This window comes from Calonectris borealis, chromosome 3, assembly GCF_964195595.1.
Source record: "Calonectris borealis chromosome 3, bCalBor7.hap1.2, whole genome shotgun sequence".
Taxonomy (NCBI): Eukaryota; Metazoa; Chordata; class Aves; order Procellariiformes; family Procellariidae; genus Calonectris; species Calonectris borealis.
The window spans coordinates 85853712-85873433 of record NC_134314.1 but is presented as its reverse complement, the minus strand read 5'-3'; the positions used below and the strand labels follow the sequence as shown (position 1 = coordinate 85873433).

General features: G+C 35.2%; 1 protein-coding gene across 1 annotated transcript in view; it reads right to left on the bottom strand.

Annotated features, from left to right (window-relative positions):
- RYR2 (ryanodine receptor 2) overlaps positions 1-19722 on the bottom strand; it is a 445326-nt gene that overhangs the window by 144218 nt on the left and 281386 nt on the right. Inside the window, exons 28-38 of the mRNA XM_075147916.1 lie at positions 15079-15287; positions 13820-14172; positions 12644-12758; positions 11628-11788; positions 10795-10954; positions 10442-10528; positions 9423-9649; positions 7681-8482; positions 6935-7135; positions 6707-6812; positions 2202-2345 (exon numbers count right to left, since the gene is read on the bottom strand). Of these exons, the coding sequence (XP_075004017.1) occupies positions 2202-2345; positions 6707-6812; positions 6935-7135; positions 7681-8482; positions 9423-9649; positions 10442-10528; positions 10795-10954; positions 11628-11788; positions 12644-12758; positions 13820-14172; positions 15079-15287 (2565 nt within the window). The remainder of the gene's footprint in view (positions 1-2201; positions 2346-6706; positions 6813-6934; positions 7136-7680; positions 8483-9422; positions 9650-10441; positions 10529-10794; positions 10955-11627; positions 11789-12643; positions 12759-13819; positions 14173-15078; positions 15288-19722) is intronic.

Here is a 19722-nt window from a genome sequence, read left to right as displayed (position 1 = left end):
GAAATTAAGAGAATCCAATCAAATAAATGGTAAATCATCATTTGCATATTTTGAATTCAGTCTCTAATGAAGCAAGAAACCCATATCTGCTATTCTCACTGACAAACTTTATTAGTTGGGATATATATATATTTATATTTGGGAAAGTCATATGTTAAAATAGACAAGCTATATAATGTTAGTTAAGATTTGAGACTACTGTTTAGCAAAATTACTCATGAACTAACAGTCAATACAAAGTATTTGATAAAGGCAATGGAATAATGTTCTTTTTCCCATCTCAGGGAACTTCCATTCAAGTTTGCAAGACTGTGTCAGATCAATTCAGGATCTTCTTGAGATATCCTGATAATTATACACCAGAGAATTTCATCTTTAGTACTTACCTAACTAATCAATTTATTTCCATGTCAAGCAGATAACAGTGAAAGTTTGACAAGGGAAATTTGATAATCCCTCTGAAGTTCAATAAACTGGCTAATAAATATCTTTATGTTCAAGATGGTGGCTGATGCAGACCAAACATCAAAAATGTTTTCAAATTGAAATCTATGTGTTGAGACAGTATCATGATTCTGGCATAAACCAGATGTAATTTCAGGCTAAACTCAAACAAAAAAAAAAGTAAAAGTACTTAAAGAAAGACATTGAAGGGACAGGAGTTTACAGAAAAGAGAATTTGTGCTAAGATGTGCTAATACAGGGTAAGGGAAAAAAAAAAGCAATAGTACTGTATTTTATTGTTACTGTCCAAACACTGTATTATAGGTATTCCATTGTCACACAGCATAGCATTTTTTAGAATAAAAACACTTTAAAAATAAGTAAAAGGATGAAATTTGTTTGGGTTGATATTTCAGAAGGACTGAAATAAATAATAACAAGAAGGGACACAATAGTAAGTTTCCTTTGTTTTTTGTGAAGAATCATGTGAGTAGGCTGTCATTTGGCTCCTGTTTTGATAACTGCAACACTGCATCCCACCTACCTGTGGGTCTGGCTGTTATCTTGCTTGCAGTGAAGAACCCAAGCAGCCTAGCCACCACAATACTGTTTAATTAGTTTAATATAATACTGTCTTTCTACTAACATGAGAGAGAGAGAGAGAACTAGATTTTGTAGAGCTTTAAGGTTACTACAAGAAAAAAAATGAGGAAACCATAGGATTCATCACCACATTCTGCATAGACCTAGCCTCTAATTAACACTGCCTGATAACTGAAAAAACAGTTATAAACTGCAAAGCCTAGAAGACACTCTTTTAGAAGGACAAAAATATTTCTACTTAAAGAACACTAAGTTAACACTAATAACTGGCAGCTAAGAAGCCATCTCATTATAAGAACCCTGGGGAAATCTCATCCCATAACTTTAGGCACTTACATTAAGCGACCGAGTTAAAAGTCCAGACTCCCTAGAAATTCTGTGTAGTCAATGATGGAAACCAAGTTTTTTACCAAAGTCAGAATACCTAAACCGTGTGCCCAGAAATTCATTCCTGCTCGTAGGGTAGCAGCATAAAAAATTAGGACATTTGAAAGTGCCACCCACCATAATAAAGGCAAAAAAATTTATAAAAATAAAATCAGCATTGAAAAGTGAAAAATAAATAAAATTCCATAATCAGTTGGCACCAAATGCAGAACTTGGATGCCACTGGCAATGATTCTTATCAAGATGAAAAGGCAGAAAGTGTCAGAAAAATGACAGAGCAACAATCAGTCAGCAGATCTTGAATTTTAGGTTGGGCGGGGAGGATTCTCCTAAGTACAGCTTTGCAAATTATGGTCTAATTGCACAGTCTTCTTTAATTTGGTAATCTTCACGCAAATACTGATTTGAAGCTGCTGCAGCCGATTTTATGAGCAAGTTCTCATAATCAGGACCTTGCTACAATTATTAAGTCGGCACTAATTCTACAAAAAGCAAGATACATTCTAGAAAAATTATGACTTGAAAAAGAATCAAGGGCGAAAAAGCCAGTAGAAGAAATTTTCCACTACATCTCATTGGGAAACAAATCTGCCTATCATAAAAATTCCATCTGAGCTTGTTTTGAGTCAGAGCTACAAACTTTAAGGTGCACAGATGTTTCACTGAAAATCCACCTTGTTTTGGCTGAAAATATATGAAGAACTTCCTCCCCTGTTTCTTTTGCCTTTTGGATTTAGGATACAATAAACTGATTAAATTTTGCTTACAGGATGTCTTAGCATCATCATCAACTGGCTTCTCAGCTTGCTTCTTCTTCAGATATGTAACTTTTTCCATAAGGTATAGGAGGCGACCCCTAATGGTTAAATCACTGTTTCCATCCAATGTTCCATCTTCATCTAGTTCAATTCCTGAAATAAAAAATATACACTAAATAGTAAAAGAATAAAATTAAACAAGTTACAGATGTGTTTTGTATCTTTATGTACAAACATAATCAAACTGAACTATGTTGTTCTGCTCTGTTAGAACTATAAAAGAGTTTGATATGGGATATGCTTAACCAGCAGTTTGGAACAAGTATAGATCAGGTATACGTGCAAGGCAGGAAACTGCAGATAAGGATCATGTAATCTTATTAATTTATTGTATAAATTGTGTGTTATTATACATAAAATACATAGTAAATATATTTCTGTGGTCAACTTCCCCAGTATGCATGTTTCCATGCTAACGCTGATGCCTGTGTTTTGGACATATGTAGCGCAGAAGTGTAGATATAGTCCCTATTGACACAGTATGGTTCAACTAATACTAGTAAAGGCTAGGAGATTTTTAGGTAAAAATAGAAGTGAAAGAACTAAAGTTACAATAAATATACTTTGTAGTGACCAGTCAGAAGAAAGTAGCCACCTTCACAATACAGTGGCTTTTTCATGATATTCCTATAACAAGCCATAAAAATGTAAAAAAATGCATGTGAGACTTTACAGAATCACAGAACAGCTGAGGTTGGAATGAGCCTTTAGAGATTGTCTAGTCCAGCCTCCCTGCTCAAAGCAGGTTCAACTAGAGCAGGTTGCTCAGGACCACATCCAGTCAGGTTTTGAATATCTCCTAAGGTGGAGACTCCACAACCTCTCTGGGCAACCTGTTCTTGAGTTCCATCACCCCTACAGTAAAAAAAAAAAAAAAAAAAAATTAAGTAGAATTTCCTGTATTTCAATTTGTGCCCATTGTCTCTTGTGCTGTCACTAGGCACCACTGAGGAAAGTCTGGCTCAGCCTTCTTTACTCCCCCTGCCCAACAGGTATTTATATGCATTGATACAATCCCCCCATGAGCCTTCTCTTCAAGTTAAACAACCCCAGCCCTCTCAGTCTCTCCTCGTACCAAAGATGCTCCAAGAATTTAACCATCTTTGATGGCCCCTCCCTGGACTCACTCCAGTGTGTCCATGTCTCATTTGTACTGCGGAACCTGGCTGTTGGCTTTCTTTGCCACAAGGGCCCATTGCTGCTCATGCTCACCTTGTTGTCCACCAAGATCCCCAGGTCCTTTTCTGCAAAGCTACTTTCCAGTTTGGTCCCTAGCCTGTCCTTGCTGCAATGGGGTTATTCCTCTCCAGGTGCAGGACCTTACACTTCCCATTGCTGAACTTCACGGGATTCCCATCAGCTCATTTCTCTCATGTTTTTAACTTTATTCATTCATGCATACATTGTAAAGGAATTAAAAATTTTGACCTCTACCTATTACTCACACTAAAATAAGCTCAAAGTAAAAAGGTCATTCAACTATTTTTTCTGGGTTTTTTAGTTTCCAATATAAGTTCTAAAGTTAAGGGTTTTGTGGGGAGTTCTTCAGCAGTCCTGAATTTTATAGGATGTTTCTTCATGACATTACATCATTCTTCTCAATTATTTATTGCATCTGGTTTTAATTGTCTGATTTTTTACATTAAGTACAGTTCCATTTCCATTAAAAGTTATTTTGTTATATTTTGTCCTAAGAGAGTAATTGATGCTAAACTAAACAAGGATCATCAGTAACTTCATATTTTACACTAAATCGTATTACAAGATGGTTTGGATGGCAGTCTCTTCAAGCAAACTAACTAACAGTAAAGACACTGAAATGTCTTATCAATTAGAACACAGAGATGCTCTGAAATTACTCAAATGAAATGTGTTTTCCCACAGAAAACAGACATTTATGCTGTTCCCTGAGCTATAGTTGTACTTTTCTGATTTGCAAACTGTCAATATAATTGTCTCTCAATCATTTCACAAGATGTGAATCCCCAAATGGTGTCTGGCTAATCAACCAAACATAGGACTCAGAATGTGTAATTGTTTCACCTATTTTGCAATAGCTACATTTTGAATACACAGAGTAATTAATTCTGCTCTACTGTAATGCATCCTCTGTCCCACAGAATTAATTTCTACTTGTAGATTATGCAAATTACTATTTCCCCATAAAGAAAAGAATAATAATGATAAAACTAGAACAAGTAATTTGAACAGAGGAGAATGATGGTAAAAGACTGAAGAAAAATGGGAAAAATCAAAGAGAAAGATAAAGCCTCTTCTCCTTTCAAATATTATTTCTAAATTCTTTATTTCATTTTCGTTTTCTGTCAACTTGAATTTTCCTTTTTTTTTCTTTTTTAATTTTTCATTTAAAATAATATTTCATTTGAAGTGTCATAATCCATCTTTATCAAGTTTGTGGATTATACAAATCGGGGTGAGCAGAAAACACACTCAAGGGCAGGAAGCTCAACAGGGCAGAGAAATGGGCTGATAGGATACTCGAACTTCAGCAGGGACAAATGCAAAGTTTTGCGACTCAGATAGACCAACCCCATTTGACAATACAGGCTGGGCATGAACTGGTTAAAAAACATCTTTGCAAAAAGAACTTTGGGGGTCCTGTTGGAGAGCAAGCTAGATACCAGTTAGCAGTGCATTCTAACAGCAAAGAGAGCTACAAATATCCTGTATTAGCAGAAACATAATCACTAGCTCAAGGCAAGTGATTATTCCCCAGTACTCAGCATTCATGAGATGACATCTGGAATACTAAATCCAGTTTTGGATTACCCAAGACAAGAAAAACATTGAAAAGCTGGAGAGCATCCAACAACAGCCCGTCAAAATGATTGGTGGCTGGACTGCTTGTCCTATAAGGAGAGGATGAAGGAACTGGGTTTGTCAACCTGCAGAACAGAATCTTTATGGTGGACCTAATAGCAGTCCACCAAAACCTACAAGGAAGGTAGCAAGAAAATGCAGCCATGCTCTTTTCTGAGGTGAACAAGATACAATTGTCAAACTAAAACAGGCAGGGTTCCAAACTGACATAAGGAAAAAAGAAAAAAATCACCATTAGGACACTCAAGCCCTGAGACACGTTGCCCAAAGACATCGTGGAATCTCTGTGCTTAGAAGCTTTCAAGGCCCAAGTGCAAAAATCGCTGAGCAACCAGGTCTGAGTTCAGCGTCGACACTGCTTTGAGTAGGAGGCTGCATTAAAGGCCTCCATGATATTTGATGCTTTAATAAATCTGTGATTATTTTAGTAACAGAAATAATCTTTGAGATGGACCAATCTAACCAAATTGTCTTGTGATACACAAGGATATCAAATGTGCTTGCTCTATCAAGAAAAAAAATTCATGTATTATGAAGTCAGATATTGATGGCATGTTTTTATTTATTTGAATATTTTAAGACGGTAATTAAATAATTAAACACGCTATTTCCAGTTAAACTGGGATCAATAAGGAAGGCAATTCAGGAGGAAAAGTCCTCCTGTCCAAAGCTCCTTCCTTGACCAGAGTATTAGTTTAAAAAATATTATCACATATCCCTGCATTAGCTTGTTCTAGCTAATGGGACATGATGTAAAAGTTCAGCTGCTTGTCTGCTCATGCTGTCTGCTAAATATCTCTTTTATTTACTTTTTTTAAATAGTGTATGGAAGTAAAATGAAGGGATGAGTATCCTCCAAACAGGAAAACAACAAAGTCCTCAACGCAAAATGTAAGTAAGCATGCATTCTGAACAAAACTACTCTATAACTGAATTCACAGTATTCATGGATATGAGCTTGACATTTAAAATACACATTTTGACGCCTCATTTTTAAATTGGTATTTTTGTATTTAAGTTGGTACTATATTTCACATCTTAAAATGACATAGAATTTAATTGTTTTTTATTAACTGAAGTGAAGAAATCAAAACCACAGAAATTTAAGTGCTCCTTTTGATTATTAGTCTATTTCAATAGATAATAAACTTCTATATCTTCATTCATGTCTGAGAAGAATCAGCCACTAATGTTATATTGTAGTTAACATGGCCATAGTCAACTTGATACAGCAAAGATGACCTATACCAACCTATGCAAAGGAGTGCAAGGGAGAGGGAACAACAATTTGAACATTTGAATAACAAATGAGCTACAGCGTTATCCAATACATTAAGCCCAAAAAAATTCCCACAGAGTTGTATGAGTGGAAAAAAAAAACTTTTCCCTCATGAAGCAAAACATACTGCATCCCCTTCTAGTTTGACCAGACATGAGGATAAGAACATTAACTTGGTTTTGATTACAATCTTAGTATCTTTATTTGATAGTATTTGTAATTGATATAGTGTAATCTATAGACTACTTAGTTGGTGTTTCTTATGTAAAATTATTTAGAAAAATTGCTTCTAAATCTAATTTAAAAAGTAAAAATATTCAGTAACAAGACTTACCACAGTGTGTCATTAGGTCTTCATGGAAATCCAAGAGTTGATCCCGAATTTCTTCAGGGCAAGGACAATCATTTTTATCATCTTTAAAGTTCAGCAGCATGTTAATCTTAAAGAATACAAAGGAAAGGCAAATGACACTTATCTCCAAAAGGAAAAACTTTGAAATCAAACAGAACTCTGCCCCACACAGAGCACAACAAAAAATAAATTGTCCATTGTTAGCTGTACCTGCTCCTGAGGTGGGGATCGAAATTCTTTTGTTTTTCTAGCTGTCAGAGCAGCAGACATATTCAACGCCTGCATCACTTCATTGTACCGGAAGCGTTGATTCTCTTGAAGTTTGGCCACAAAATCATCCGAAAATGCTACAATGGCTTCTATTCGGTGTCGTACTTGGCAATCACACAGATACTGGAGTAGATGACACATCTGAGAAAACAGTATCGTAAGAGAAAGACAAGTTGGCAAACTAAGAAATATTTTCTGTTTATTATGCAAATAAGGATGGATTCCCTACAGCAGCAGTTACTACCAAATAAAGTGACTGAAATCTTTAATGCTGTCATTTAATACATGTGAAGTAATCCTCCAGGATTACTCCAGGAATATCTGGCATCTGCAAGAGATTTATACGCCTCAGACATATAAAATGTAAGACTTTTATTAAAGTTATAAGAGAACGGATTTACTCCTTGCTTCTAGGGAATTTCTTTTCTGTTTGGATCCATAAAAATTAAGAATTCCCTGTTAATGTCACTGAGAAAGAAATTTTATTTAATAAATAGTTGTTTGATCTATGGTGAACAAGTTTGTATCATCAGGAAGATACTAAATCTTGTTGTTTCCTGCAAGGAAATTACTTCTCTATTTAACTAACATCAAAATACTGTATTCCTTGAAAGAGAAATTACCAAGTGAAGAAAAATGAATCTGTGAAGAAATAGGAACAACCACTAACACAGCAGTATTGTTACCTGTAATTTAACAGGTTCTGGAAGTTTCATCTGAAGGAGTCCTTCCTTTGGCACTTGCTCCCCTCTGGTTTCTTCCTCTCCTTCTTCTGACTTGAGCTCATCTGAACTCAGCTCCTTCTCCAAGAAATCAATTTCATCCTCCTGGCTCATTGCTTCTTTGAAAACCCGGGGCTCAATCAACTGCAAGATGTGTTTCAGATCCCCATTGTGGAAGATTCCCATAATTAGGAGGGTATAAAAGAGCTTGATGAGAGGGACAAACAGAAATTCTGTAGAACCTCCAACTGGATCTCTGACATGGAGGCTGCCCTCCTGAACAGCTTCAGTCAGCATCTCTATGGTTTTGGCCTTTAAGATTTCCAGAGGGAATTCAGGACTGAACTGAAAGCATTCACTGCTAATGCTTACAAAACTCGGAGAGGAGAACTGCATTCTTGGCCTTAATGAAGTGCTAAGCCCTATACCAGGGAGGCCATGTTTTTTGTTTTCATCAGGAAACAAAGTAATACTCTTGGTCTCATCTGTCATTGGAACTATAAATTCATTATTCATCATTAACCTGGCAGTTGCATAGGTATTGAGATGGATGTCAATGAGTAAGTCATAATATCCTGCACGTAATAATCCTGGCATATATTTATTCTCAATAGCATACAGGAGCTGAGATTCATCCACATGGCTACACATAGCATGGGCCACTCGGTTGTTGCCTAAAGCACAAACAGCTGAATATAATCGGAGGGTATGGTAGTGAAATTTCAGCAATTCTTCTTGTTCTGTCAGCTCTAAAATATCAATTGTTCTGCAGAGAAAAAAACAATACAGTAAATTCCGTATCAGTGCAAAAACTTACTTAAGTGAAGGAATTCAAAATTCTCCCTAAGGATAACGTTCGCACAATATCACTTCTAGGGATGGACTTTTTCCACATTTCAGCTTTCATGTGAGAAACACTGCCAACCTAAGAATCACGGACTAATAACAAAGTTGAATCAGGAATTTATTCGTCGGCCTAAAGTACAACTTCAATTATTTCAGTGGGGAAAGATCAAAATGATTTACTTAACACAGAATACTACTTCATACTACAAACAAGAATTTGGATAACTGAAAATTAAGGTTTTGAAACTAGTATAGGTTGAGATATTTATATCATTTATTGTTTTTAGATCTGGGGTTGCAAAATGGCAACAGACTAACCAGTTCATTTGCAGAGGGTTTGGGGGTGGAATTGTTTGCTTAGAATTCTTACCTAATTTTTTAGTGATTTTATTTTCAGTTTTGGCACTGGCAAAATGCTGAGACATTTGGATAACAAGGACATCACAAAGTTAAATTTCTTCAATTGTTTAAACTAAATTTATGAAAATTAAAGTAATGGAATAATTAAATTGGTCACAAATCTTAAAAAATCTCTACAAAAACAGATCTTTGCCTATCTTACAGATTATCTTTAATAATTTATAAATGGAGTTCCTTTCATTTTCGTTCAAGACCTATATATACTATTAAGGAGTTTGGAGAGAAACTAGGAGAGGTTGGAAACACAACAAAAGGAGGCAGATTTTAAAACATTGAAAAATAACATTAATTTTTAATATTAGCTAAATCAAAACACACTGCCTTTATTTACATGTGTTATAAATACAAAGACCTTGGACTTTTCCCATAGAAATTTTATTACATGTCTAGCTTCATAATCCCAGCCTAGCTCTGATATACTTCAACAGAAAAACATCAACCTGTTTTCTTCGGGAATATGAAGGGCCATGAACTGCAAAGGATTCAGGCACTGTATCATCCAGCCTTGACGTTCACTGATCCGAGAGACATCAACCTTCAAGAAGTGGTTTGGCACTCTGCTCCAAAGCACATGAGTCAGAAATTGGACATGGAGACGTGGAGGACACTGAGAGACCGGGTTTTTGTGTTCGCTTTTGAATAAGCCAGCAGATAATGGCATTACATTCTGGAAAATTCCAACAGAAGAGACAATCAGTTTCATCATCTTTACCAAACAATGAATATATAATATTTTTCAAGAAATATATTCAACATACCGTACAGTAAAGTACAGTGCAACAGGAAATTAACATTTTCAGTAGTTTGTAAAACCAGCTGGGAACTGTTGGCAGATTAGCAGCAAGAGAGCATTGTCCATAACAATTTTTTTAAAATAGCTAAATTTGAAATAAAAACTGGAATGGAATGTGTGGTCACTTCCTTAGACCAGAGGTCTGAACTCCACTCTTTTTACCTCTTCTGATTTCTTTGACATCCGCTTATCCAAAGCAAGGAGGTAAATTTCAGCTCAGTTTTCTTGAGTGTACCGTTTGAATGTACCTTAAAACTATTTTAAAATGCTAACCTAATCTGCAGATACACCGGTCATCTATGCTCTGTTTGTAGAATAAGAGATTTGCCTTACTGACCCCAGTGATTTTGTTTCATCATGAAGCATGAGATTCAGAAAATTCAACGTGACTTTGCAATATCCTCTGCCAATTCTAATCAGTTACAACCCTTCTCATCCAATGTACTGTATTTTAAATACATGAAGTATTTAAAACTGAGTTAAGAATAAAAATGGCAATAGTGCAAACACTTGGAATCATAAAAATGTACCCAAGAGCAAAAACACATTACAGGCAACAAACGGCAAAAAACAAAAAACAAAAAAACCAACAAAAACCAAAACAAAAAAAGATTATTTAATATGATATATTAGTCCTAAACCCGTACAAAACCAAACATTATTTACCTTTATTCTTCCCAATTCAAACTGGAAAACATTGGGGCTTGTAGCTTGAGCAAATACAGCAGGAAATAACTTTGTACTCGGTTCAACCTAAATCAAAGATGCACAAATATATAACCACTGAAGACAGCAAAACACTATTACCTATTAAAAAAACCCTAATATCTGTATTGACACTCAGTAAGTGCAAGCCTTTGAATAAAGCCCCAGAAAATCCAAATAGGAGGGAAAAATCACTGTCATAACAGCAACAATTACTTTTTCTTCCAATTTTGTGCAAAAGTTTCTAATATGTTGCAGTTTGAGGATTCAGTTTTCCCCCTCCCCACTGGAAAACATCATCAAGAAATACTCACCTGATAGTACGTGCCTAGTTCCTTGCCATTAGCTGTGAAGGTCAGCAGGCCACTGGCAGCATCAATCAAGCAACCAATTTCCAGACCATTATTATTACGTCCTTGTCCAGGGCTCATGCTCTCTCCTGCGCACACCATATAGCAGTTGCTGCGTTTTATACTGAATGTCAAAACACAAATTTATTTATGGATGGTGTGTAAGCTTTATGTAATGGACTAAGAACAACTTTGTACGGCTGCAACCAACAGGGCCTTGTGGCTGGAAACAGCGGATCCCAGCATAACCAATGCCAAAATTCAACGAAACCTAGACTTCATAATTGAAAAAATAAAAACTGAAGATGACAAAATATGAACAAGCTCAAAACTTTTGTAAAATTCTAAGAGACAAAACTGACTTTGCAAGTTAATGTTTTAAATCACTTAATGTTAAGCATAACAAAGTTTCCGGCATGGAACACAAGATGAAGTGCTGAGAGGAGCTGTTGTTGTACTAATTTTGGCCTGCTCAAAACCAAAAGGTTCCAAAAATACTACAAGGTATTTTGATCTACTTTGTATCAAGTCAGAAGTCAATATTTACAGGATCATGGTCTGAAACTACATAGAAAAGCTGTGCTATTTTACTTTTCAGTGCCTATCGATTTGATTAGATCATTACTCTATTGTTTCTTCACAAGCAAGAGGAGAGAACAAGTAAAGTTACACTTCTTCCTATTAATTTTTTTTTACATCAACCCAATTACATTAAATAGGGTGGATTTACAGTTTATAATTGTTAGTTGCTTTTATGGGTATAAAATATGTATCGTTTCAAGAAAATTGTAACCAACCTCTCATGAACCTTCCCTTTTTCATCTCCCAATGTAACTGTGACAGTACGCACTCTGTCCAAGTCAAAGCTTGTGTCATACTGGTGAAAGTCAGATGTAATCCAGCCCACCCAGACATTAGCAGGTTCTTGACCAGGAAATATTCTCACTGAATAATAATACTGTCAATAAAAAAATAACGTCAGTAAATGTTAGTATTTAATTTCCAGCGTACCAGTTTGATTCAGAATTAATTTGTTGCTCTAAAATCTGAAAATACGTCATCTCTTCAAGAGTAGCATAGGCTTGTTCAAGTGCAATTCATAAGCAAAGCAACAAAAGAATATAAACAAATAAAAATATAGCCAATGAAATATGTATGATAAAACAAAAAATAGAAAAGATTAAAGATGCGGCTTATATGCTTATATTGTAGGCTTCTGATCATAGCATTGCAGGCTATTTTTGTACTGCAGCTACAATTTTTATACTGTAGGTCACTCAGTTTCTAGCATCTAATATCTTCTAGAAAGAGGTGAATATGTCCAAAAGAGAAGTATTTTCTCCTTTGAACATTGAAGAGTGAGTGCTTATAGAGCTGATCTTGTCAGAGAAAGATGCACAGAACTTTCACTGGGAATTCCATGAAATAAATGCTGAGTAAAATTAGTATGGATGTTTTCAAATGGTCCTGAATGCTGACCTATTAGTTTAACGCACTTTTGCCTATTTATTCCATTATTCTAGAACTATTTATTCTTCCTTTTTTATGTTTGGTGTTATCAATAGTAGTTTCAAGAATTGATTCATTTAATTCATGGCTTTCCATGTGGAAATTGTTTTAGACTGACAATCAAGTCAAAACAAAAGGAATGTAGTGGTCTCAGCTTCAGCAGTACAGAACTACCACAGACATTTAAATTAAAAATTTTGCCAGAAAATTACACTGTTTCTGAAACTCTTATAAGCAAAAACATGTAGTTATTAAAAAAAAAGAAAAAGCAAATGGCTAAAATGCCAATCCCATGTTACGATACCGTGGAAGTTTGCATCAAATAATCATAGTCATCCCTATCATCTGCTAGCACATCCTCAGTAAGCCGTGCAGAGTGACTCGTGCTATAATCTGGCTTTGTCCTCCTGAGCATAAATCTGTAATAAAATAAGGAAAATCAAAATCTATATGAAAAGCTCCATATATCAATATATATACACAAAGGAATTTTACATAGATACATTATCCCTAAATAAATGATATTTATCATGCTAGCCCTAAATACATAGTATTTATTACATTATTAATACATAACACTAGTTAGTTTTTTACTTCTATGTAGATTAAAACAAAATAAATTCTTCAGAAAAGAGAAAGAGACAAGCTCATTTTTAAAAGCACTTAAATGAATTCTGAGCTTAAACTATATATTCAAAAGTTACTTGGAAACTGAATTCACGTAACTCAAAAAATTATCAGGCTGTTAAACACCTATGTCACTTTGGAAGAATGTGGAACCTTAAGTGATCATGCATTTAAAAATACCATCCATATGCCCTGATTTATTCTGCAATTGAAATATTTAACAAACCAAGTTTGGTAAAGAAGAGCAGAAAAGGAATGGAAAGCTGCAGTAATATTGTTTGGGTAATAGCCCAGTGTTTGCATCTCCACAGCATCATCAAGTTAGGTGTTCTGCTCCTGATTCCATAAGAAAAACTAGGGAGAATGAACATGTCAACTAGAGAATATTCTTATGATTATTTGGTTCATTGAGTGAGATAAGAAGCTAATGTACATTTCTAGATAAAGATTATCTAACACCTTCAGCTTTTTGGAAGCCATATGAAAAAACGTTCCATGTCACTTTGAAGACCTCTGAGCTCTGTCAAAATGGATCTCTATGGTTCTAGAGTGCACTTCACATGATGATCACAAAAGCCTTCACAATAAACCAAATAATAGGTTTCTAATAGCTTGAAAAACATTTTCAGTTTTCTGCTTAATTTTAATCTGTATATTGCTGTAATTTAATCACACGAAAGTTAACGGTCCCGCTTACTGTGTTATATCCAAATTTAGGGCAGAATTAGGGAAAAATCTCTGCAGACCTGATTGGCATTTTCTTCTACTATTCAAGAAACAGGGAAAAAAAAAAGAGAAAAAGAAAAAAAAAGGAAGGAAAAAAAAAAAAAGGCAAGCCAAATGTGCTACTAACCTTTGTTTAAGACGTGAAGGCTTTTCTTGAACATAATCTTTATGGTTGTTTAATTCTGGTTTTGTGGCATCTTTTTCTCTTTCTGTCCGGTCGGGAACTAGATGACCATGAGCAGTTTTCATTAGAACCTCAAAATCAGAATCAGCATCATAATCCTCCAAGTCATTCTTCGGGCCAAAAAGACCAGAGCCTGGTAACCCTCCTGCAGCAGATCTGGAGAACACCTCAGCACATTCAATGGGCATGCTTAATCGAAAAAACATGACGTCTGTTTTACTGTTCTGTGAACCAAATGACTTCTGTGTGACCTTCAGGCAGGGGCAGCTGTCTATGGTGCCATCAATTCTCATCACCTATCAAATGTAAAGAGGTAGTTGTTTTGAAGCTGATGCTTTTTCCTCCTTGTAAATATTCAACTTATATTTCTAGAATAAGCATCCATGACTTGCAAAACTTGCAACAGTATGCTGTCAATGGTCAAATGTATTGCAATCATGCGCTGCCATTTTAAGGGGAAATAAATACTATAAGGAGAGGAGGTTTTCGTTGTTCCATTATTAAATAAAAAAAACACTCACAAAGGAATGACCTTTCTTATCATAACTCTTCGCAACATAAATCCAACCCTGCCCAGAACAACACAAACCAACTAATATAAATCATACATCTACATATGCAAGAACACAAATTATTTCTTAAATACTACAGTGTGATATACACCAGCTGAAAAAGAGTTCTTATTTCATCAATTTCAGAAGGATTTCATGGTAGACTTACAAGGCATGAATTCAGTTCCATCAAGATGCACAACTGATTGGGACATAAGTGTTGACACAATTGGCTAATGAATATTTATTAAAATTAAAAGCAGTTAGTTATGGAAAAATCACTTCACAAAGTGTGTGCACCAGAACACATGGTATCTGTTATGTAGAAATGCCCAATTTCTGGAAGTTGTTTACAAACATAGCTCTCACTGCACAAGGAGCTCTTAATGAGGACATCTTGTAGAATTTGTCTCTGAGAATCTCATGTTTACACACATGACAGATTTCAAGGATAAATAAATACTATCAACCAAATAATTACATTATTTGCAACTCCACTGAATGTAAGAAATTTGTAACAGGTGCAAGGTTCGTCCAGAACTGGGTCTACATATCAGATTAAAAATCTTGTCTAGAAGTGCAAAAGTAGAAACATAATTCAAACATATTCATGGAAGACGTGTCTAGAAACTTTTTAAAAGGATCACAAACCTCAATATGTTCGTGATTTTGTGGCACTGGTAGAAACTGAGGGAGCCTTTTACTCAGCCAAATGGTGATGTCTCTGTTTGTATTAACAGCAAAGGGTTCATACCCTTCCTGTAAGCCACATATAGTGAAATATTTTAGAGTGCTGACATCTTTTCCAAAGTTCATTCTTCCCACTTGAGATGGGCCAAGACTGCACACAGGTAGAAATCCTTAAAATAAGATGAAAGAACAGGTGGGTTGTACATCATGAACATCAGAGAATTGCTCTCTTCCACAACCCAATTAAAAATCATTTGGGGGAAAAAAAAATCCAAAAAACAAACAGTACAAATGCAAGCAGTCATCGATAGCACATCACCTTTTGCATGTCACCAAGTACTGTATCTCAAATATCATTCTGAAAAAAAAGCTCTCTAATAGCCACACACCTCTTCATGCAACACAGAAGAATTTACTTCACAGAAATCTAAGAGTACTTCAAGGAGTCTGACAACCAGCTCTTGGTTAATCTCTCTGCTAAACTGGTAGAGTGTCACCAGTTTTACTCCAAGTCTTACTATTTTTTAAATTCCTCCTAAAATTCATGGTATTTTGAGAGAACCTCAAAAATTACTTTAAAAGTAATGTAGTGCTTGTCCATACAGCTATAGTAGTGAAAAAAGTTATAAATATGCACCAAGTGCATGCTGTAGATTAAAAAAAAAAAAAAAATTAATTAATTAAAAAATTTCATAATACTTTGTGACTGTAGATAATGAGAACTGACAATATGATACTGTAGCTTCATGAAACTTACAGTAGTTTGTTTATGGTTTGGGGCTGGGTTTTTTGTTTTTACTTTTGAATCAGCTTCATATTTGTATGCATCTGCTCTCTTACTGTTTCACTAGTGCAGGGAACTCACTTGTGACTCCTTTGCGCATTTGGTTTTTTTTTTCCTCAGGTTCAGCATCACAGTCTAAAAACCTAAGAAAATCTCTTATTTCTTCTGTTCCTTTTCATCCTGATTTTGACTTTCCACAGCTACAAACCGCTTTGTAGATTCATTTGATCTAACTATTAACAAAACGTTTTCTTTTGTATGAACAAGAAATATGAAGCTCTGTTCTGTTCATGATATGTTCTTTAGAGACAAAGGCGAACTCCAGAGCACCATCTACAGGAATGACTACTCACCAGACAAAAGATCAGCCTTCAGGTACAACCTTCTGAAGATTTTATTACAGTTACACAATATTGGTTATCATGTGTATGTGTATTAGGCACGATACATTTAAGGACATACACTATTAGTCGTAAGTTCAAGTCCAGATTTTTATCTTCACAGCAAGGCTCTTAAATCACAAGGCATCAACTTCTCAGATAACATAGATGATTTACACAACATGATTTATGTCTATTCTGCTAGTACAAATCCAATGACAGACAATAATAAAGAGTATTTTCCAACACTAAATGAAACAAAATCGTGTTATACAACACACAACTAGGAAAGTTATATTTGCATATATAGATATATGCTGTGGTAAAGCCCAGCAGCTCTAGCAGGGAGAATTTACTAGGCTCCCTGTTGGGTTAAAGGAATCCATAAGCTGTTGCAGAAGTTTTTAAGCAAAGCCAAAAATTAAAATTCTATTTTCAATAACCCTACAAATCTCAGCTCATCACTTAAGAACAGTAACAACCTTCCATGGACATCAAGTTGTTTGAGAATGGGTTTTCACAGAAACAGTTGTGACAGCATGAATCCTCACAATATTAACCAAAAATGACATAAGATTTGCTATAAACCACACAGGTATATGTAGCCTAAAGTATGTGCTTTGTCTGTCTGAATCACCTCACCATTTAATTTCCCATTCTTATTGTTGTAAAACATTTTCAGATATTTCCAGGATGTTTGACACCCACATTTAGAATCTTATGAAGAGTTTTGCTTTCCACATCTCAGAAAGGATATAATAGATCTGAAAATGGCCAACATGAATGAAACTGCTTTCTTATCAGCAACAATTAAAGAAATTAGGATACTTCAGCCTTAAAAAAAAACATTATTAAGGGGGTATGATACATACCCCCATTATGAGTGGCATAGAGAAGTTGAATGGTAAATGATTTTTCAATGTCTTTCATAACAAAAATTATGATCAAAGAAACTGTTTAGTAGCAAGCTTCAAGACAAAGGGAGGAACTTCCTTATACACCTCACAGTAATGCTGTGGAATTCTCTGTCACATAGCATCATGGATGCTAAAAGCTCACATTAATTCAAAAAGTGCTTAGAGACCTTCATGTGGGAAAGAAAAAAAATTTAAAAACCACAAAAAACATCAGGGCTATTCAACACAAACATATCATGTTTGCCTCAGAAAGCTCCTGAACCAGAAGTCACTGGAGACTGGGTGACTGTATCACTATCTGTTTGTCCTGTTCCAATATGTATCCACAGGCATTTACTATCCACTGCTGTTGAAAACAAAATAGTGACCTAACTAGACTTTTGGTACAAATGTATTTTCATAGAAAACACAGAGGAACAAAAGCTTAAAAATAAAGTGTTCAAAGACAAGGAGCTGTAATCAGATCAGTTGTGAACATGCCATATCTATCTATATATGTGTGTGTCTATATTTATTTATTTATTTTTATATTTATATATATGAATAATTGTTTTATGTTTCTGCACAGGTCAAATATTTCATGAAAGGAAGTAGCAAGCTCTGTCTCCAGCACTTGAGAATTAACACATAGCCAGCTCCTCTTTATTACAGCCCTCAAATCAAATGGGAACTAATTGTTTTACAAAACAAAAAAAGCAATAGCAGCTGACATTATCAGCAGAATTCAGTAAGCAAACATTATAGGAAAAGCTGATTAGATAATTAGATGCAGTCCAAAATCCAAGAAAAGATTATCAGCTGTATTCATGAAGACCAAGATGAATAAATGACACAAAACTACATCAAACAGGAATATTTAAAATACGTAAAATATTAAAATATTACTAATATTTACCCTTCCTAAATAGAATGCACATAAACTGTTAACTCTCCTACCTCTGCTTTTTCCTGTGGGCTCAGAAAAAAAGATCTCACAGAGAGATTCATTCTTAGACATGAAGCAAATATTTTACATACAAACACACACACATACAAAATGTAAATGAGTATTTGCAAGATTCCCTGAAAGAAAACAAAGAAACCCAGAACAAAATTCCTACACAGGTAAAACTCTCATTGATGTTATTACTCAATCTAGTATTTTCCGTCAACTCTGTCACTGTAGCCAATATGGAAGCAACATGACAACCTCTCACCAATACAAATTTCATCAATGCTACAACAGTACTGTAATGTAGCTAACTCCTGCAAGTAATCGTAACTATACAGTAACTGTTACTCTGTATGAATGGAATATAAAAACCAGTGCCAGTCCTAATCATGGAAGCACTACTTCTGTCTCTGGTGAAATTCTGCACTGATTTGCCAATAGTACAGTTGTCATTAAGGTGTTTCAGGGCTCTTCTTTATCTGGTAAAGTTATGGCTGGTAAGGCAGTTACACGTCTTACTACGTGTAAATTAACTCACAAATTAACTTCCAGTACCCTTCTTTAAATGGGTATCTAGCCATTTTAGATGTGATACTTCACAGATTCTGTGTAGCCCTTGCATGCGGGAGGCTACATAAGAAGATGATCTACCCATGACCTGGCTCTTAATCTCCAGGTGCATAACTGGGCTATGGAGCAAAACTTTTATTTTGCTGTATGAAATAGTGAAACAAGTAAAAAGACTTTAACACTACCACCAGAAAAGTAACCCTCTAGCATTGTCTGTCACATGGCAAAAGCATAGGACAGCAACTTTTCTATAATGTTCCCTACTTTCGAGAATACAAGATGAACCTCCTGACCCAATTTGTCAAACACTCACTACAAACAGTTCACACTCACAGAAATCACGAGTTGACAAAAGAAAATTTGGTTTGCACAGTGTACTTGTTCATATCTACACTGTGAAATTTCTCTTACACAAATGCATAATAATATGCAATTATGTTTAACAATTTTGCTACTGAGATGGTATCTCACAAAGTAGTCTGCCATAATCCCAAGGAGCTCCTCTTGTTGGCAGTACAGCCTAAGATGCAGCACATGAGCCTTATTAGTAAGCTGGCAGAGTGTCATATTCCCTCTTCACTGTTTCTAAGTAAATTAAAACTACAGGACTGATTTGTAGTCAGACTGCATCCTTCAAAGCAGGACACTGGGCTCTGACCAGAAATTTTATCTTTTTCCTAAAGCGAAAGGTCTCTTTCTGCAGCAGCACGTGGCATGCACACAATTCACCAATAGAAGTGCCCTGCAGAAAGGGTTCGATGCTCTTAAGCAAGAGCCATTAACAAAACCAAACTAAAGCCAGCCTACAAAAAAAGAAAGCTCTATAAAAGTCATATTTAATTTGAGTATTTTATATGTGTGTTTGTATATACACACACATACATATAGATGCCCTTCCCTGCCATGAATTGTATATGAGATAACCACAGTATTTACAAATATTAATCTGGAGTTATTAAATCTAAGATCAATCAGCACATTCGTTTGAAAACAGACTAGGAGAACTTATTTCAAAGGCAAGCT